The following is a 20,612-nucleotide window of genomic DNA, read 5'->3' as shown; positions in this document are numbered from 1 at the left end:
CAAGAGAAGGATGAAGCAATTTGAAAAAAAATTTAATTTAACCCATAAGTGAATGAGACAGAACAATATAATAATATCAAGTTACCAGTTTACAAAAATCCAGACGGCTCTAAATTATTTTATGACAGAACGGAACTCGTTAAAGTTGCCTGTACCTATGACTAACCTTTTCATTTTCAAACTTATGTAGGTTGTGGACTACGTTTTCCTATGGAGCAAGTTGCTATACCAGGCTGGTGTAGAGAGACCTCCTTTGTTGTCCACATCTCCTTATCTCAGTCTCGAGTGGGTTTGGGTGTTAATCTTAGATGTTTACACTTTAGCTAGGACTGGCTAAAATTCCAAACTTCCAACCAACAGTATTGGGAACCGAGATCCTTGGAAGTGGCAGCTAAAGCAATAAAGAGTATCTGGGACTAAGACTTTCACAACCAATGCCAAACCAGAGAGAAGAAATGAAGAACCCAGCTACTTACACCAAATTTACTCACTGAGTAAAACGTCTCCCAAGCCTAGGAAGCATTCTCTATTGCTAAGGGAAATTTGCAGGTCAGCAGCAATGGGCCAACTCCCTGGGACAAGGGGTCTAGTCTGTGCCTGGATTAGTCCATGGGTTCCCCACACTGCAAGCTGCTAAACCATGGGTAAAGGTCTGTCTGGACTTGTTCCTGGCTTGCTCAAACAGGCCCATAGCATGCCAGCCACTGGGAAAATATGCATGAGACTGCCAAGCATGTAGCCATGAGAACGAATTTCGGACCTGACTCCTGAAGACTGGGGTTTGGAGTTATTTGTAGATAAAGAAGCCGGGGTGGTCTGAGGTGTCAGAAAAGTGACTATAGGTGAAGACTGAGGACGCATCAGTGATCTTTGTCGGGACCCCTTCACTGGATCTATGCTTCTAAACAATGGTGGCAATAGCATGATCTGAGTGTGAAATTTTAAGCCCCCAGATTTCAAAAGGTCACCCTTGGATATCTGTGCAGGCTGCAGGAAAGGGCCAGTAACTTAAACTGGTTTACACCTTCAAGTTCCTGAAAAACACCAAGATTGCCACAGCGCCACAGGCATTATATCCAGTAAAGCTAATAAAAACACGCGTGATCCCTAAAATTGGCAGTAAAAGCAACTTGGAAGCAAATGAAGAGTGTTACAAACCTCCTCTTACTTAACTTTTGTCTTGGGGATACTGGGTAAACTAGTAACTACATTGTGTCTGGTTCTTCACCCTAAAAAACATCATCAAAGATTTCTGGGAGTTGAGAACTTGTGGTCTCTCACTGCATGGAGTTGGGCTCTCTGAAAGAGGGCCTTGAGCCAGGTTCATTGCCCTCTAGACTGTCCATTGTGTAAAAACGAGCTAGCCAATCACAACAATAGCACAAGGATAATGATGGTCTTCTTGATATTTGTGAAACTGGAAGTTAGTATCTCCTGATTGGGCCCATCATCTGGCTGTAAGGTGTCCACAAGTTTGGGAGCATCCAACCTATATAATTTCTGCAAGAGCTTTGAGGCAAGAGTTTCCCTGACTGCTCCATGAGGTGGTTTCCCAAGTAAAATCACTTTTCCTTTGCCTCCACACCTTGTCTTTCAAATTAACTGGCATGCCCTGAGAAGAACAGCAACTCTGATTCCTATAAATAGTCCGAGGAACATTGGATCTTGAGCAATATTTTTTGTTGTTGTTGTTTTTTGTTTGTTTCTTAAAGACAGAGGCTCACTGTGTATTTTAGGCTGGTCTTGAACTCACGATCCTCCTACCTCGCCTTCCCAAGTGCTGGGATTACGGATGTGCATCACCATGACCCGTTTATATTAAGTCTAGGTTCCGATTTTATGTGACTTTATATACTCTTCTAAGCAATGGGCTGAGGAAGAAGCAGTATGTGTGTTCCAGTGGGGCGATTCGAGCGTCTGGGACAACGGAGAAGCCCACGATCTGAAGGTGCTCGGGCGTCTGGGTTAGAACTGCACTCTCAGAAGCCATGTCCTTCTGCGCATTTGTCTGGAGCGTCCTCTTCATACATTTTTGAGCAAGTTGGTGCCCTTCCGGGTTCTCTGCCGAATCTGCGGTTGCAGACGCGGCGGCTGCGCGCGCCTGCGGGAAGTGCGGCTGCGCGCGCCTGCGGCCTGGCTGCGCTATTTCATCATGCACCGGGCGGGCCGCGCGCCGCTTCCGTAGCCGCCCTGCGCACCGCCTAGGCGGCGTGCTCATGCCCTGTCTGCTCCCCTCGCTGCTCAGAGCCACCCGCGCTGCGCTGCCGCTCCTGTCGCCGTCCCGAGTGGTCGCAGCGTCCGCGTCTCAGCGGCTCCTCAGCGCTCCCGCGCAGTCCGCCGCCTCCCGGAGCAGCATGGACAGCGCGGAGGAGCTGCTGGCCCCACTGCGGCTAGCCGTGCGCCAGCAGGTACCGACCCTCTCCCGCAGCCGCGCGCCGCACCCCGCGCCTGCCCGTCCTTCCCCTGTCCCCGCGCTGCGTCGGCATCCGTGATCCTTGGGCCTCGTGCCCTCGCTGCGTACCCCGAATCCAGCGGTAGGCTTCGCCTCCCTCTTTGAGCGCCCCGATGGCCCGGCTAAGCGGCAAGCTGATGCTGCGCGCTTCTTTTCTTTAGTCTTGGGGATGCTTTGGGAAGCGTTCCCTTCTCTTCATCTTCGTTGCTTCTGTGTTTAGCCTGAGGACTGGCTCACGGTCGAAACGTGGCTATGGGGAGGTGTCGACCCTCCACCCCCCTCCAATACTGATGCGAATTCATGATCCCTCTCCTGTCATCTTTCTGCCTTCTTAAGAGGGTGTCTGGAACCAGCGAGCTTTCGGATCAAGCTGGAAATTGTAGATGGACTGACTGAGCCACACAGTGAAGTCATCCATTCTTAGGGTGGAACACCTGAAAATGTCATTTTGCGGAAGGGAAGGGAGGTTTCTTAGCTGGAGAATCTGGGGATTTAATGCAGATCTTTTTTTTTTTTTTTTTTTTTACTGTAGCACTGAGTGGTGGTGATCAGACTTAAGAGGGAAAGGAGAAAAGTATTTGGGATGATACCCACACCCAGTAAGAGCCAGAGCTTACAGTAGGGCCTGGCATCCATGACCTACTAGCTGTAAACACCGGTCGGGTTGCGCCTGCTGTGGCGCCTGATGCAATCGTTTGTCTAGCTAAGGACGGTGGAGTCCTGTTTTAAGGATAATTCATTGGAGCTGAGGTGCTGCAGCTTGGAGGAATTCTGCCACTTTGCTCGTTTGAGCCCGACTCAGTTAATAGGCTTTCATTTTGAATTTCACTATGGGCTTCATTTTTTTTTTTTTTTAATTGTATGTTCTGTACATTCAGTCTCCATCCACCTTCCACTCCCCACATAAATGTATGTGTGACTCCTTTGTTGTGACCTAACTCCTTCCTTTGGAACAATACATCTAATTTTGGGGGAAAAAAAAAGCACACACTGCAAACCCCTCCCTCTGCCACGTTAGCCTGGAACTGCAGTACATAGTATTCCTCTGTAGTAAGACTGAATGTAGTTAACTTCAGGACGCATTGATCATGGAGAGCCTTCCTGTACGACTTGTGTGACCTTCGTGTCCTTTGTTGTTGGTTTTGACTTGGTTTTTTTTTTTTTTTTTTTTTTTTTTTTTGGTTTTATGTGTTTGTTTGATAGGGTTTTTTTTTGTTTGTTTGTTTTGTTTTTGTTTTTTGTTTTTTTTAAACTTTGGGATATTTTCCCAATAGTTGAATTAATTTATTTAAGTTAGTTTGGCCTTTTTTTTTTTTTTTTCTAATTTTCCAGAAGTACATATACATTGATTAGTTGCGTGGAAAATTTGAGTTATACTGAGTCCAGTGTCACTGGAAAGAGTTTGAAGATCATCTAGTTAAACTTTTTTCCTCTTGGACATGTATGGAAAAATGGAATGCAGTCCATGTCACACGTTTTCATTGTAAAGCCTGGGCAGTTGAAGACTTACTAACATGTCGTTTGGAGGTATTAAAGGATTGCTCTTAACAGTGGCACGTATTTTGAAGGGTGTTACCAGAAATAGTTGTGCCCCAAAATAAAATTCAAGCTTTTCCAAAACTAAAGTTTTGGAAAACTGGTTTCTGTTAAGTCTGAGCTTGACAGATTCACAGGGCTCCAAGAATTTTTCTATAAGATAAGTTGTGATATTAGCAATCATAAAGTTTTTTTTTTGTTTTTTGTTTTTTTTTGGTTTTTCGAGACAGGGTTTCTCTTTATAGCTCTGGCTGTCCTGGAGCTCACTTTGTAGACCAGGCTGGCCTCGAACTCAGAAATCCGCCTGCCTCTGCCTCCCGAGTGCTGGGATTAAAGGCGTGCGCCACCACGCCCGGCTTGTTTTTTTTTTTTTTTTTTTTTTTTTTTTTTAAGTATATTATGATACTTGAAGCTCCAAATGACCAGGACACACTGTGATGAGAACAGGCATTGGTAAAGATTTTTTTTTTTCAGAATCCTAAAATACATTCCTGGGTTTATGTAACTTGATTATAAAAAGTTCAGTGCTGTGGTTTCTGAGGTAGAAATAACTTTCTGTTTCTTTTTGAGATAGGTCCTACTTTGTGGCCTCAGAACCAGGGTTTCTGGTCTCCCAAGCTGTCCTCAAAGACAGCATGTAGTGGAGGATGACCTTGATCTTGTAGCTTCCACCTCCAGAGGGGCTGGGCTTGAACTCCAAGCTTTCTGCATGTTAGGCAAGCATACACCACTGAGCTGTCTCTATGCCTTTGAAATTACTTGAAAAATATCTTCATATATTTATATTTATTTTCTGTATGTGTGTACACATGCACGCCACACACTCATTTGGAGATCTAAAGAGAATCTTCAGGATATCACTTTTCTGTTACTGTACGTGGAAGTGTTGCAGGAATGTGTTCTCTGGGAATCAAACCCAGGCTGTCAGGCTTGTTAGCCTCACTCTTACTGGCTGAGCCAGCTCACTGGGCCTTTTAAATCTACTGCTTGTCAGAGCTTTGATCAAAGAATTTCTACAGTTGCCTGAAATGACTTAGAATTCCACTATGTATGATTTCTTTAATAGACTCTACCCTGGAAGTATTTTGAAATACTTCAGACCATACATTATAATATATAACATATATGGTAATCTGTCTGATAAATTAGAAGTTAAGAGATTAGCAAATCACCATAAAATTTTATTTTACTTTAGAAAGTAACTATTTTCAGAATGGTGTTCATGTTATATTGTTTTGTTTCTAAGGTTTATTTTATTTATTTTATGTATATGAGTACACTGTAGCTGTTCAGATGGTTGTGAGCCATCATGTGGTCGCTGGGAATTGAATTCAGGACCTCTGCTCACTCCAGCCCAAAGATTTATTTATTTATTATATGTAAATACACTGTAGTTGTCTTCAGACATGTCAGAAGAGGGCGTCAGATCTCATTACAGATGGTTGTGAGCCACCATGTGGTTGCTGAGATTTGAACTCAGGACCTTCGGAAGAACAGTCAGTGCTCTTAACCACTGAGCCATCTCTCCAGCCCTATATTGGTTTTTCTGTTTGTTTGTTTGTTTTTGTTTTAAGCAATTTTAAAAATTTTTAAGTTTTCCAAGTTTCCATTTTATTTTGTAATACAAATATTCCTCTACCCACAATATAGGCTGGTAAATTCTTTGTATATTGTAAATAGTGTAAGTTGAAACTTCCTGATTACAATACCTAACTTACCTAAGAACACCTAGCTCAGCAGCCAAGTGACTGTGGAGTGTCTCGTTTACCCTTCTGATCATCAGCTGACTGGGAGCTACGGCTTGCTGCTGCCACCCAGCATCACACGAGTATCCTATATGTCTCTGGCCTGGGAAACAGTAGAAGCTCAAAATTTAAAGCACGGTGGTTCCTACCAAGATGGAAATGTGTAAGTTAAACCTTAAGTCAGGACTTAGCTGCTCAGCAGTAGCTCACAGAAAAGCTCTCTTGGTGACTTTGATGGTTAAAGGGGAGTCCTGAGGATGGGGAGATGGCTCAGCCCGCAGGGAGCTTGCTGTGCAGTCATGAGCGTCTGAGCATAACCTTCAGCATCCATGAAGAGTGCTGGATTGGATGTGGTGGCACATTTGTATGGTTCCAGGAGCCCCACCCACTCTTGAGGGCACCCAAGGGGGCCCTGAGTCCACAAGCTTGTAGACGTGTGTCTTAGGCTTGGAGTGCTGTCTTCACATCGCCTTTCCTCACGTGCTGTCCACTGTACTCGGCCTGACATTCACCACCACCTTTGCAGCTTCGGGCTCACAGTTTACCTGTTACAAGCATTCAGCTGTAGTCCCATTCCTTGTTATCAAAATTGCTTTTCTCATTTAAAAACAACAACCAGAAACAAACAAAAAAACAAACAAACAAGGCATGGTAGACCACACCTCTAATGCTAGCACTGAGGCAGGTGAATCTCTTGAGTTCTGGACCAGCCTGGTCCACAGAGCCAAGTTCCAGGACAGCCAGGGCCACACAGGGTGTGTGAGGGTGGGGAGAGGGGAACAGACAACAAACAAAAACCTAAAACAAAAAAGGAAGGAAGGATTCTGTGTAAACAGTGATTCTGAGTTCTCTGGTTGTCACCATGTATGTGGCTCTTCATACTTGTCAGAACAAGCAGGAACTTTGGAGGTGACTGACCTGTTCTGGAGGTTATAGGTACTGGTGGGACAGTTTAATGAGGTTTCACAGTCACTCTCTGAACTTGAGGGGGTGTGTGGCTTGAAGCTCCCACAGAGTGGTTGTAGTGGAGGTTTGTTTGTTTTTGTTTTGTGTGTGTGTGTGTGTGTGTGTGTGTCCGAGGTAGAACTTAATCATTGTCAGTATAAGAGAAGTGGCGGTGGTGGCACCCGCCTTTAATCCCAGCACTTGGGAGGCAGAGGCAGGCAGATCTCTGAGTGTGAGGCCAGCCTGGTCTACAGAGTGAGTTCCAGGACAGCCAGGGCTACACAGAGAAACCCTGTCTCAAAAACAAACAAACAAACAAACAAACAAACAAACAAAAAGAAAAGCTTTGAAGAGTTGTTTGGTGGGCCTTTTTTTTATACCCCTGACCTCCCCTGTGTGTGTGTGTGTGTGTGTGTGTGTGTGTGTGTGGTGGTGGTGGTGGTGGTGGTGGTGGTGGTTTAAGGATTAAACTGTGGTAGCAATATAACCTTGTCATTCAGAATGCAGCCTCTGAAGCTACATTTCCAGTGACTTTAGGCAAGTGACTATTTAGCCTTCAGTCGCTGAACATTTTCTTCATCTATTGTACAGAAAAGTTGTAAACATGACAGTGAGTTCATGTAAAGTGTTGGCACCTCCTGCTGCTAGCACACAGTATGCTCTTGTTAAGTGTGTCCTGTGGACTGTTCACCAGTCGAAAGAACACTGGTTCCCTGTTCCCCGGCTACTGTTGGCCTGGAACTTACATGTTTTCTTAGATTCTTAGGCTGATATTGTTGTGAACCCATGTGTGAGAATTAATGTCTTCTAATTTTGAGACGGTGACCTTTCAAATTTTCCTTCTTGGCTCTGTCCCTCGAATGGGTGGGCTGCTTCCTAGTTGTGAGGAGACAGCATGAGGAGCCTTGGATCTTTCTTGGCTTTGATTTTCTGAGCCAAGAGTGACTTAAACTTCTTGCTTAACCTACAAAGGCCAAATGAAAAGTTTATGAAGCGTTTTTAGTAGTTATAAAACATTTGGAATCTAAGATGGCCTCACTGACCTTAGCGAGAACCTGCTGGCCACATGTGTGAAGCCAGGCACTCTCCAGCAGTGAGGAAACATGCCCTGTTTTTCTTGGGCTGTGGAGTATGACTTGGGCATCTCCCAGAAGGAGCAATGAGGATGTGGTCCCTTGGGGTGAAGTTCTAGGTTAGCCATTCACCTGTGTCACACTGAGCATTAGTGTGTGTGTGTGTGTGTGTGTGTGTGTGTGTGTGTGAGAGAGAGAGAGAGAGAGTGTGAGTGCATGAGTGTGTGTGAGAGTATGAGTACGAGTGTATGCTTGTGTGTGTGGGTGTGTTAGTGTGAGTGTGTGTGTGTATTGTAATCCTCCACCTGGGAACAGGGCTTCTAGTTTAAGTCTTGATGCAGTGCAGGCCAGTTCCATTCACTGTGCTCACAGAAGCCCCCAGATGAGGTTGGGTGCTGAAGAAAAATAGTTAGCTAGTAGGAATCCTTGAGTCTAAGGCATCTCTATGATTTTTTTTTGGTTTAAAAACAGATCGCCATAAATTGAGATCTTAATTTCTCTATATTACTCAGAATAAATGTGAATTTCCCCTTCTTTGCTAGGCTGGAAAGGTAGTGACCTCAATGGTAGGAAGCCTCACCCTCACAGAACTCTCATATGAAGGCTGGCCACTGAATACCTGTGCCTTAAAAGACTAAAAGTGACTTGGGATAGTGCATTTTAAATCCTTTCTACTCATTTACCTATGGTATGGCTCCACGGTGCCTGGTGAGAATTCTAGGAGGAAGTAGATGATATGGGAGCCCATAATTAACAACTGGGGAGATTTTAAAGAGGACTCACCTAATTGCTTTCAACACGGAAAAGGACCTCTTGGCACCTCTTCTGTACAAAGGCTCATACAGGCTTCATTTCCTCATGAGAAAGCACATGGGGGGGGGCGTTCTAATGTCCTTGAGGAGCCCTCAAGGAGTGGAGAGTGGGCCACTAGCTAGTACTGAGTGCTGGCTGCTTGGCGTACTGGGTTAATGGTATCAGCCAACAGACGCCTGAGTGTCATAATGGACATCTGAAGGCCTTTCTGACTGCATCTGAGTACGTTAAACAAGCCAGAATGTCCACTTTTGGATCACAGGTATTGTGAGGCGGATGAGATGACGTTGGAGGGTGCCTGGAACATTGATGCTGAGATAGAATAGAAACTGAGTGTGATAGAGGGGAGAGAGGCTGATAGCATGGCTCTCCACCATGTCAGACGCTGCCTCCTTTTTACATCAAAATTCCTTATTGTTGTAGTGAAACTCATAGAGGATGTCAAATGAAGTTAGTTACTTAATCTACTTGAGGTGGGGTCTCTGCAGATCATAGACCTTGGCGTGCTGCTGAGCACCCCCGTGACCAGCTAAGTAAACCGTGTGTGTGCAGATAGTGCCATATGAAGAGTTAGAGAAGGAGTTAAATACATAGCAGTCAAGCACTGAGTATTTCAGTGTGTACATTCTGGTTTGTCTCCTGGGAGTGGTAATGAGGTAAGCGGATGCTTAAGCCCCTGCCCAGGTTTACCCTCCTGCAGTTGCTCTGGGTGTGCACTGGTAAAGGCATCATGTGTGGTTGCAAGATACCAGCAGCATTGCCGTGGTTAATGCTGTGTTTTTCCAAATATTGAACAGCTTTTTCTCAGCCAATGAATACTTCTTTATAAAAATTACCCACAGCATAAGGTATAGCCTTTATGTCACATTTACCATGCTCACTCCTGGGAAATGCACTAGGAGGTTCTGAAGGGCAGCAACGGCTGGCACTGGGTTCTGGTGTGTGTCGTTGGTTCTTGTTCTGTTTGCACTTTCTGCCTGGAATATCTAGAGAACATTGGTTCTAGAAGAGGCTGTCATGAATGAAGGGAGGAGTGGGGACTTGGAAAGCCAAGGAGAATGCTAAGGATCCCTCCAGGGCCTGGGATCTCAGGAGGGAAGACAGTAAATAAAACATGGCTGCCCTCGCAGCCCTTTGTATATGGGAGAAAAAGGTGCTTCTGCGCGGGACAGCGTCGGGGGCAGCCAGGTTGGAGCATTTGGAAATATGGGAGCTGTTGCTAAGCTCAGGGAAACACAGTGGTAGGAAGATGGACACTGAGCACAAGGAAGAGACAGATACCAAGCTAAGGGTGGTTTGTGTTCAGGAAGTAAAGCTTAAAAATGACAACAGCCTAAGTTGAGGTTACTTGGGACTAGTTTCATGTTAGATGATTGGAGGTGGGACAAGCTGGCATCTTGTCTGATGGGGAGAGGGTAGATAGGGAAGTGAAGTCTGTCGGGTGTTGGAGCTAAAGAAGCATAGCTTGATGTTTCCCGAGAGACAGAAACGATTCAGTGTGGAACAGATTTGGCTTGAAGCATCTGTGGCCACAGCCAGGCTGAGGTACCTGCAAGCAGAACAAAAGATGTCAGCCATTTTGCACACATACTATTATTGCAGTAGTTGGTTTGGTGTTTAGGAGGTGGGGGTAAGTCTGTGGGGATTTACTATACTCGGGAGTCCAAAGAGATTTCCAGTTTGTTCCAGGTTTCACAGTTTACTGATAGGAAGTGAAAGCTGAGTCTTTAAATCCCAGCATCCTTTACTTACTGTGGCTTGCCCCGGTGTGGCGTCTTGTGTGTGTATGTTTGGATTTTCTTGTGCTGATCTGTTAATTGGTGACATTTTATAGTCAACCATCTTCCCAAATTTTGCCACTTAAAAGGTTTTTTTTTTTTTTTTTTTTTTTTTACTTTCTTATACATTCTAATTGAATGTATTAGACTACTGCTCTTTACGCCAGCCCGAGGGTTTAAACTCTGGCTTTCTGAACTGTTTCAGGCACTTTTAAAGTCTGTCTCTTAGGTGACTAATTCTCTACTTAGCTGTGTCTGATGTGCTGGTAACCTGCCTGAGCATTCAGTGTCAGTAGTCCATATCTAGGTGAGCTCTGTTCTCTCCCCACAGACTCACCATGTGAACCCACTTATTTGTGGTCTTCTGGACTGTGCATGCTGTGGACACAGGCCTTCAGCTATTGATACTTCTTACAGAATAAACATGTGAAATTGGTATTTGTGTACAAATACTTTTTAAGTGCATGTTTAAAAAGAGCACTAGTGTTTGCTGATTTCTGAAACCAGTCCTGATTGTAGCTTGTTTGTTGGCCAGGGAGACTTTGTACGGAAGTTAAAAGAAGATAAAGCCCCACAAGTGGATGTGGACAGAGCAGTAGCTGAGCTCAAGGCCCGGAAGAGGGTTCTGGAAGCAAAGGTAAGTCTTAGGATGCTAAGACAGAAACATCCGTAGGTGTAGGCTTATTCCTCTTTGTTTAATCTCTCCAGGTAGGAAAGATCTCGAAAACTTTCTGAACAAGTGCCATTTGGTCATTATTTTTTTTTTTATTCATTGTGCCTTTCCTTCCTCCTCTACCTAACCAACTTCTTGTCTTCTCTGAGAGCTGCTCAAGGCTGTGTAGCTCAGTGGTGGAACATTTGCCTAGCACATTAGACCCTGCTTCAAGAACGAAGTGCAGCTTACAATGCCATGTTGTCTCTAAAGCTTCCCCACCATCTGAACCCACACTCTCACTGTCCCCCAGTCCTAGACATAATAAAATACATGAATTTCCTAGAAGACATCATGCTCCGCTTTAAGAATTCACCTGGGATTAGATTTAATAGTTTTGTTATAGTCTATCTTATATTTAACTCCAGACCTTTTCAAACTGTAAACCTCCTAGCATTAAATTTAAATAGTCCAAGATGTCCGTTTGTTTTGTTTTGGATTGGGGGAGGGTTGTCTGTGTCTGTGACTGTGCATCAGTGCCAGAGGTACCTGTCGGGTCCCTTCTTGCTGTCCCTTTTATTTTTTGAGACAGGCATCTCTCACTGGCCCTGGAGTTCCTCAGTAGTTTGGCAATACTAGCTAGCCAGTGAGCTCCTGACATCCTCTGACTCCATCTCCTCAATGCTGGGGTTACAGATTCATGACCCCACACTGTGCTTTTACGTGGGTGCAGAGGGGCTGCTGAATTCAGGCCTGTGTTAGTCAATGAGCACTTACCTGCTGGGCCATCTTCTGAGCCTTGCAGCTGAGGTTTTAAAGTGATGTCTTACATAATACATTATAAACTGAGATATTGCTTAAATTACTTCAAAGAAGTGTAGTAGTCCTGTCTGTTTTTTTGTTTTCTTGAGAGCAAGTCTTACTGTAGCCAGTTTGACTTTAAACTCCTTCTGGCTCAATAACTCAATTCTGGGATTGTAGGCAGAAGGATTCCAATCTTAAGTAATCATATCTGCTCCATGAGTAGAAGTGTCTGCATTATTCAGCTTCCCATTGCTGTGAGCGACACATCTCAGAGGAATCAAAGGCTTATTGGGCTAGAGTGTCAGGGGTTATTGTCTATATTCAGCCTGTTTGCTCAGACCTGTGGTGCAAATGATATGGAGAGGGACACTGTTGCCTCAACACACACACACACACACACACACACACACACACACACACACACACACAGAGAGAGAGAGAGAGAGAGAGCACGCGAGCGAGCGCATCTCCTGGTGTTTCCACCACTTCCAGCAACACTGTCAACTGAAGAGCCAGTGAGCCTTCAACTCTGAGCTGCTGGGGACTTTAAGATCCAAACTATCACAGCTTCTTTACTGCTGCTCAAAGTGTTTGTGGGGACTGAGGCCTCTATTTTAGCTCCTCAACGTCTTATGTCTCTAGCATTTTATACTGGATTCTACCAAATGCAGATGTGTTAGAACTCCACTTACCTGTCCAATTACTCTCTTCTTGTTTCTATTATAGGAGCTGGCATTGCAGCCCAAAGATGACATCGTAGATAGAGCAAAAATGGAAGATACATTGAAGAGGAGGTTTTTCTACGATCAGGCTTTTGCTATTTATGGAGGTAGGGGGTGAATGAAGCCACAGTGCATGACGGGAAGCATGGCAGCATGGGGCAGGCATGGTGCTGGAGAAGAAGCTGAGTTCTACCTCTTGATCAGAAGGCAGCCAGGACACTGCCTTCTGCAAGCAGCTGGGAGGAAGGTCTCTCCACGCTGAGCAGAGTCTGAGCTTGGGAAACCTCAAGCCCACCCAACACTTCCTCCAATAAGACCACACCTCTTAGTAGTGCCACTCCCTTTGAGCCAAGTGTTCTAAAGTGTGTCTTTGGGGCCAGACTTATCTAAATCACACTATGCTTAGTCAAGAGCTTGGCTTGCTAACTGATGTTTATTCAATTGTGTCAGATCCCATAAAGGAGAGGAGTCATGTAATATGCATTTTTGTTCAAGAGTTGACATTTGCATAATGCTCACTCTTAGTACCCCACTCTGTTAGTTACCCTCCCACCCCGTAAAGTTTACTTCTCTGTTCATATACATATATTTTCTAAGACAGCGTTTCTCTGTGTAGCCATGGCTGTCCTGTCCTAGAACTCTGTAGACCAGGCTGGCCTCAAACTCAGACGTCTACTTGCTTCTGCATCCTGAGTGCTGGGATTAAAGGTGTGTGTCACCACTGTCGACCTTTTTTTTTGTTTTTTTTTTGTTTTTTTTTTGTTTTCGAGACAGGGTTTCTCTGTATAGCCCTGGCTGTCCTAGAACTTACTTTGTAGACCAGGCTGACCTCGAACTTAGAAATCCACCTGCCTCTGCCTCCCGAGTGCTGGGATTAAAGGTGTGCGCCAGTTTTCCTTCCCTCTCTTCCTCCCAGTTCATTCCCACTTTTTCCTCTCATCCACATCCACCTCCTTTCTGTCTCTCCCTGGAAAACTAACGGCTATCTAAAGGTAAATTGAATAAAATGTAATAAGAGAGGGGAAAAAAAACCCAGATTGGAATGGAATAAAACAAACAGAAGAGAAAGAGCCCAAGAAGCAGATAAAGGCACAGAGATGTGCTCACCCACACTCAGGAATCCCATAAGAACATGAAACTGGAAGCCATAATATGTGCATAGAGGACCCGTAGGATAGAAAGAAAGAAAAGAATTAAAAAATAAAAGAAAATAAATTTTCAGAAGGAAAAAGAAAGCACCCTGGCATGACCTTTGAGCTCCTTTTCTGTTGGCATCTACTGCTGGGCATGTGCCCTGCCCTTAGGAGTAGTTTGTGTCCCCAGCGAGAGTTGGAGAGTTGGAGAGAACCAACCTTTCATTTAGCCTCTGGGCTAGGAATGGGGACGTGTGTCTGCGTCTTTCAGCTCCAGCATCCCATTTGGTGCAGACCCGTGCAGGCCCTGTACACACTGCCTCGGTCTCTGAGCTCACATAGGTGTTGCTCCTGTTGTTTAGAAGGCCTGGTTTCCTTGGTGTCCTTTCATCCCCTAGGGTCTTAAACTCTGCACCTCTTCTGTCTACAAAGTGCCCTGAGCACCGGGGGGGGGGGGGGGGGGGGGGGGGGAGGGAAAAGGCTGAGTGTATCAAGTTCTCTCACTCCATCTGAGAATTCTTGGAGCCTTTTTTCTCATAGTGGGTAGTGATTACAAGCTCAGACACTAGGCATTTGCTGTGGCTGTGTATATATTGGTACATTCTTCCTAAGGCCTACTGGTGCCCTGGGTGTGTAGAACATTATTGTAGTTCTGATACCTGGCTGCCCCTCCTCACAGACCACTGTCATACACGGGCCTTGGCTTATTCTTTGTGGGCATTCGTCAAGGAAGGTGTTCTTCAGGCAGGAAGATGACACAAGTTTTTCTGAGTGCTATAAGAAAGGCCTACTGGTTAAACAGGTCCTCGAAGTGATCAGCCTGTAGTGCTTTGTCACTGTGTCTTGTCTGGATTTGCTAAGCACATCTTTGAATGTCTTACCTCTTGAGGTTTAAATGACAGCCCAAGTACCCAACGTAATTCAGAGAACACAGTGCTGGCCCTTAGGTAATTTCCCCTGCCTGTGTAGCTGGTTCTCCACGTACATTGCAGTCTGCCTTTTCAGTGAGTAGAGGGAGCTTTTAGTTTTCCACAGTCAGCCAGCAGTAAGTAACGCTCTGTGGTGCAGAGGCTTGACCTGTGGGCAACATCTGAGTCAGAGTGACAGGAAAAGCCATGTTTGCCTCTCTTCCTCACAGGTGTCAGTGGATTGTATGACTTCGGGCCGGTAGGATGTGCTTTGAAGAACAATATCATCCAGGCCTGGAGGCAGCACTTTATCCAAGAGGAGCAGATCCTGGAAATTGACTGCACCATGCTCACCCCTGAGCCAGTTTTAAAGTGAGCTTCTGCTTCGGTGGGAGAGGGCCTTTACAAGTTAATAGTTAACCCTTTGATTACAAAAGCTGTCTGTGTTCATTTAGAAAATTAGTGAAGAACAAACAAAAGCAGTATATACCTGCTGCTCACAGGTGGCCACATTGAAATTGCTGTTTGTCCCCTTCTGCAGGTCAAAGTGTTTGCTGGCAAAGCTGATAACCTTAGTTTAATTAGTTAGTCCCACATAGTATAGAGGGTGAGCTGACTCCTACAGCTTGCCCTCTGACCTTGTCACATACACCCACATACGGACATACAGTGAATGAATAATTTTAAAAAGCATTTTTCTTGATGATAGCATAATATTGTGTTTTACAAGTGTAACATAGTTTAATTAGTATGCTAACTTATGGATTTAAGTTAAAGTATTTATGACTTTGTGTTTGCATAGCTACATTTGTGGATATTCCCTTGGCTATTAATTTCCATGGTGTAAAATGCTAGTATAGTAGGCATTCTCACCCAAATGCAAAGGATAAGATTCAAGATTATTGCAGGTAGGGTGGGGTTTCTGTAACTGTGCAAGAGGAATTCTTACTTACCACTTTGTGTCTCACCCTTATTACCATTTAATGCTGTCTGGGAAGGAGCAGTTTTTATTATTAGCCTCTTTGAGGTGCTCTTAGTAATCCGAGGCGTCCCTGTTGATGAGTCTGTAAGATCTGGATAAATTCGTTGAGCTATTTGTCCCACTTACAGTAACTAAATACTAAAGTCACTGTAGGTGAGGATCTGCTGAGCTGTGAGTCTTAGTTCATCTGATGGCTTTGGCCTTCGCTAAGCTTGAATTATCCTGAAATGTCATACAGCCTTAAGACGGTTTGTAAATGTGTATAATCTAGATAATCTCTTTTTTCCTGGGAAAGAAATACTTGAGAGGGTAGAAGAAAGGAGTTTTCTCAGGGCATGTGTCTCTGTCTGCCATATATTGTTACTTTAGATGTAGTTTCTGTCTTGATATGCATGAATCTAAACTCTGGATAAACATACTTGTAAGCATAAATTTTTTGTACCTACTTTTAATAAGGGTTCACCCTCTCCTCTGGCCCACCACCCAGCAGAGGGAGTGGAAGAGAAAAGTCGTTAGGATGTGGGGGAAGTGGACCTGTTCAGCAGTAGTTGTTTAGGGTGAGCTTGCTCTTTCTCAGCAGTTCAGTCCCATAGCAAACACCAAATATGACTCAGCAGCTGCAGACCAGTCCTCTAGGCAGGCAGACAACAGGCTCGAACCAACAGCTTTGGTCCAGTCCTTTGAGCAAGCAGACACCAGGCAGCTGTAGTTCAATCCTGAAGAAACCACCTGTCTCGCCAACCAGCCTGAGATGAGGCTGCAGAAGCTAAAAGCTGCTGTGGGGATCTCAGGAGCAGTTCTTGGGCAAGTTTCTCTCAGTGGCAGAGTTAGCACAAGTTGAGCTTGACAACACAACTTAAGGCGAACCAATACATGCCTGTGGTGAGCAGAGACTAGAAAGGTGGAGCAAACCAAACCAAGGCTCAGCACTCATTCCCCACTGTCTGTGGGGTCATATTTATCAAGTGTCCTCTCACATATGTCTGCTTCAGGAGAACAGTCTTTCACGTGCTTGCTCTAGCAAGACATCCTTTCACTTGTGTGTCCCAGCAGAACATCATTTGAAGTAACTAGAAGTTTCCATAGCGGATCTCTGCTAGGATGATATTGTGTGTTCACTTGTTGGTTTGCTTGTTCACTTAGGACCTCTGGCCATGTAGACAAATTTGCTGACTTCATGGTGAAGGACGTGAAGAACGGAGAGTGCTTCCGAGCAGACCACCTGTTGAAAGGTATGCGTCTGCATCTTTCTTGTGCTTGATCAAAACAAGCTTGAACTTATTTCTCAAGTTTTTCTGTTGTTTTTTAAAAATTGGCTTGTTTTAACATATTCAGATTAAACATACGTTTCAAACTTATGTTACAGAGTCACCTACAGATTAGTTATATTTAGATAGTAATTTTTCTAATCAGCAAGTGATCAAGACATTATTATGGGCCGGGACTGTAGCTCAGTGGTAGACTCTTAGCATGTTTAGAGTCCTGGATTCCATCATCAGCACAGGGTTTTCTACCTAGGTAACATCAAGACCTCCCTGCGAAAGTGTCAGTGAACAAGTAGAAGATAAGAACATTAGCTTCGGGTCCTGGAGAGATGGCTTAGCGGGTAAGACCACTGACGGCTCTTTCTAAGGTCCTGAATTCAATTCTCGGCAACTACATGGTGGCTCATGACCATCTGTAATGGGATCCGATGCCCTCTTCTAGTGTCTGAAGAGAGCAGTAGTGTACTCATATACACATAAAATAAATAAATAATATATTTATTCATATATAATATATAAATTTTATTTATATAATATATATTTATATTTAAAGATTTATTTTATATTATAATTAAGTATACTGTAGCTGTCTTCAGATGCCCCATAAGAGGGTGTCAGATCTCATTATGGGTGACTGTGAGCTACCATGTGGTTGTTGGGAATTGAACTCAGGACCTTCAGTAGAGCAGTCGGTGCTCTTACCTGCTGAGCCATCTCTCCAGCCTCTCCCCACCCCCCATCCCAAATATATAGTTTGTATTTGTCTTTATTGCCCAGCATTGGTGCTCAGAATGTGCTCTCCTTCCTTGCTGGAAACTGTTGCTTACTAGCACTGTTCTTCTAGCTCATTTACAGAAACTGATGTCGGATAAGAAGTGCTCTGCTGAGAAGAAGTCAGAGATGGAAAGTGTCTTGGCCCAGGTGAGCAGTCGGGAGACACATCAGAACAACCCGCCCTTCGGGAGTTCTGCCTGAGCAAAATGCATTTACAGTTTTTCTTATACTATGTCAGTCATGGGGCATACCTCACATTTTCTAACGACAAACAGTTGTGGTCCTACTTTTCTTCCTGTGTCTTTTCATCGAAGTCTCTGTCTAGCCCAAAGTAGTCTAGACCTCATGACTAGCACAAGCTGGTCACCAGCTTGATGTGATCCCCCTGCCTCAGCCTCTCAGTTGTTGGGATTACAAGCATAGCATTCATGCCTAGCTCTAAAGCCTATTGCTCTGTCTAAAACTGGGTAGAGAACTCTAACATTTGCTGGCTTGTTTTGGTTTTGTCAAGTTTACTTATTCACCTTGTGAGAGAAGGAGTGGCCCCTGCTGTGGTCTAGGGTGGAGGCCAGACAACAGCTATAGGGAGTCAGGTTGGCGCTCTCCTTCCACTGCATAGATCCCTGGGTTTGAACTCAGGCCGTCAGGCTTGGTGCTAAATACCCTTTCCCACTGAACTGTCCCACCTACCCCCTTTGGGTTATTTTGTTTTGTTTTGTTTGTTTGTTTGTTTTTAGATCTTTTTGAATTGGCATTCCTCATCAGCCTTCGCCACCATGCTGATTTTTAACAGTTTGCTTTTCTTTCATGGAAATTGCTAGACTCTTTGCTACCCTTAGCCTATTTCTCTTTTAAGCATGCACATTCTTCTCTGATAATTAGTTTTGCCTTCCAACATCAGATGTGAAATTTTCTTCTCCATTTAAACACTTTGTTAGTCTGCTTGCTTACCCATCTAGCAGTGTCAGTCCCTGTGATGTATAGTTTGTCACTTGCCCGAAGCTTGTCACACTAATGCTGTTAAGTTTAGAAAGTTATTATTATTTTTTTTTAAATTACACTTCTACTACAGTTGCAGCTCTTTCCAGCGCTGGGAGTGGACCTGTGGCCTGTGGCCTCAGTCTCATGGGTTCCTTCTATTTCCTTCCTTTTCCAAGGCTTCATGTTTATTAAAGGGAAATGAGAGACGCCACTAATTGTCCTTGATTGATTTTATTTTTTGTTTTTGGAGACAGGGTTTCACTACATAGCTCTGGCTGTCCTGGCTCACTATGTAGACCAGGCTGTCCTGCCTCTGCCTACTGGGATTAAAGCTGTACACCACTATGCCTGCCTTTCTCCCTCTGATTTCTTGTTTTCCGTTCAGCATTACTAACTCCAAGGCATATAGCCATATATATGCCTTGGAGTGTGTCTTTGATCTTACCTGTTGCTTTCCTTTCCAAGTAAAGTAAACTTTGAGACCTGGGGACCTGTGATTGCAGTTTGAACACTAGACTTTCGTATTCAGGACAGTGATTTTTGTTGCAGTTGTTATATATAAAGCCTCAGTGAAGAGTGAGGGTGGCAGCTGATGCAGTTCTCAGAAATGGCCTCTAGCCTCATGGCTCAAAGCCCAGCTGGTATGGAGCCACGTCATGGCAAAGCCATACTAGTTCATGCCATGATTCCAGTGCCGCTGTGGGACTGTGGGAGCGCCTCTGAAGCGCAGATTCACTCATCCATAGGAACAGCTCTTTCTTTCCTGGTGTGGACTCAGCTGCTGATGTTTGCGTCCTTGTTTCCCTGTCTCTCTGTGTGGTCTCAACTGGCACTGCTTACTTCCCTTGCTTCCCCTCACCCCCCAACTTTGTTGACCTTTGTTTGCATTTACAGATTTGTAAAGTCAGCTTTAAAACTTTTTATTGTAAAAAATAAAAATTAGCAAGTATACTTGAAAAGTAAAAAAAAAAAAATTCTTTAAAATTCCTTGAAATGATTTTTTTTTTTTTTTACTTTATGGAATATAAATAAATGATAGAGAAAAAAATCTCGTCACTATTCACATGGCCCTGCCTGTTCATCTCTGATTGGTCATCACTAGAGCTTAGACACTTGCTAAGTGCTCGCTTGTCTCCATGGGTCCATCACTGTGCGCATGGCCCAGGCCCACTGGATGACGAGCATTCCAAAATGACTTTTTGTCCTCTGCTGTTTCTTTTGACTGAAGAAAATGGGAAACTTCCCTTATCAGCCGTAAAGAAAATGGAGACTCCGTCTTTGATCCATGCCTCTATCTTGCTTTAAACGATTTGTCGGATCCTTACTATCCATCTAACAGTGCCCGGGCCATCATTTCCATAAAGTCCAAATGGACGCAGTGAGGTCCCTCCTGTCTGCACGGTTTTATGCTGTTCTCAGTTCTGATTTAGAAGTTAAAGACTGATACTTCTCCTTTAGTGGTAGCTATTGCTGATGGTTGAACTGTCTCGTTTGAGCTGCAGGAGTGTTCACCGAGTCTCTCAGTGCACCTTAGCACTCTTCGGTAACTTCCTTGCTTACTGATATGACAGGATACTTTTAGGCTCATTGTGTTTGCTTCATGTCTCAGACCTGGAGTCAGCCCTTTTCCCCCAGGCAGACCTCGTCCTTGTTAGTGGGTTTTTCCTGGTCATGCGTTGGGCTGGCGACCTGCACTTAGTGTGGCTGGAACAGTGGTGGGACGCAGCTGTGGATAGTACTTGATCTTGTGCCTTGTTCTGTAACGTTTGCACTCATTATCTTCTCTATATGCCCTTAGCTTGATAACTATGGACAACAGGAACTTGCGGATCTTTTTGTGAACTACAATGTAAAATCTCCCACCACTGGCAATGACCTGTCCCCTCCGGTACCTTTTAACTTAATGTTCCAGACCTTCATTGGGCCTGGAGGAAATATGCCTGGGTACGTATTGTTTTTCATTTATTTGTTTATCTAACACACTTATTAAAATTGCCTGTGACAAAAGGTAAACTTCAGGGCCAAGAGGAAGGCTGCAGGGTGGGGGTT

At 44.4% G+C, this 20,612-nt stretch overlaps 1 protein-coding gene across 1 annotated transcript in view; it reads left to right on the top strand.

Annotated features, from left to right (window-relative positions):
• Nucleotides 1-2,148: 2,148 nt before the first annotated feature.
• The window catches only part of Gars1 (glycyl-tRNA synthetase 1), a 42,442-nt gene continuing 23,978 nt past the window's right edge, over nucleotides 2,149-20,612 (top strand). Inside the window, exons 1-7 of the mRNA XM_085840604.1 lie at nucleotides 2,149-2,408; nucleotides 10,878-10,979; nucleotides 12,525-12,627; nucleotides 14,792-14,933; nucleotides 16,687-16,775; nucleotides 17,653-17,729; nucleotides 20,362-20,507. Of these exons, the coding sequence (XP_085696730.1) occupies nucleotides 2,217-2,408; nucleotides 10,878-10,979; nucleotides 12,525-12,627; nucleotides 14,792-14,933; nucleotides 16,687-16,775; nucleotides 17,653-17,729; nucleotides 20,362-20,507 (851 nt within the window). The 5' untranslated portion in view covers nucleotides 2,149-2,216. The remainder of the gene's footprint in view (nucleotides 2,409-10,877; nucleotides 10,980-12,524; nucleotides 12,628-14,791; nucleotides 14,934-16,686; nucleotides 16,776-17,652; nucleotides 17,730-20,361; nucleotides 20,508-20,612) is intronic.

The sequence above is a fragment of the Mus caroli genome, unplaced genomic scaffold, assembly GCF_978045245.1.
Source record: "Mus caroli unplaced genomic scaffold, Mus_caroli_1 scaffold_7, whole genome shotgun sequence".
Taxonomy (NCBI): domain Eukaryota; kingdom Metazoa; phylum Chordata; class Mammalia; order Rodentia; family Muridae; genus Mus; species Mus caroli.
Note: the sequence above shows the minus strand (reverse complement) of the source record. Positions and strands in the feature narration are given on the sequence as shown.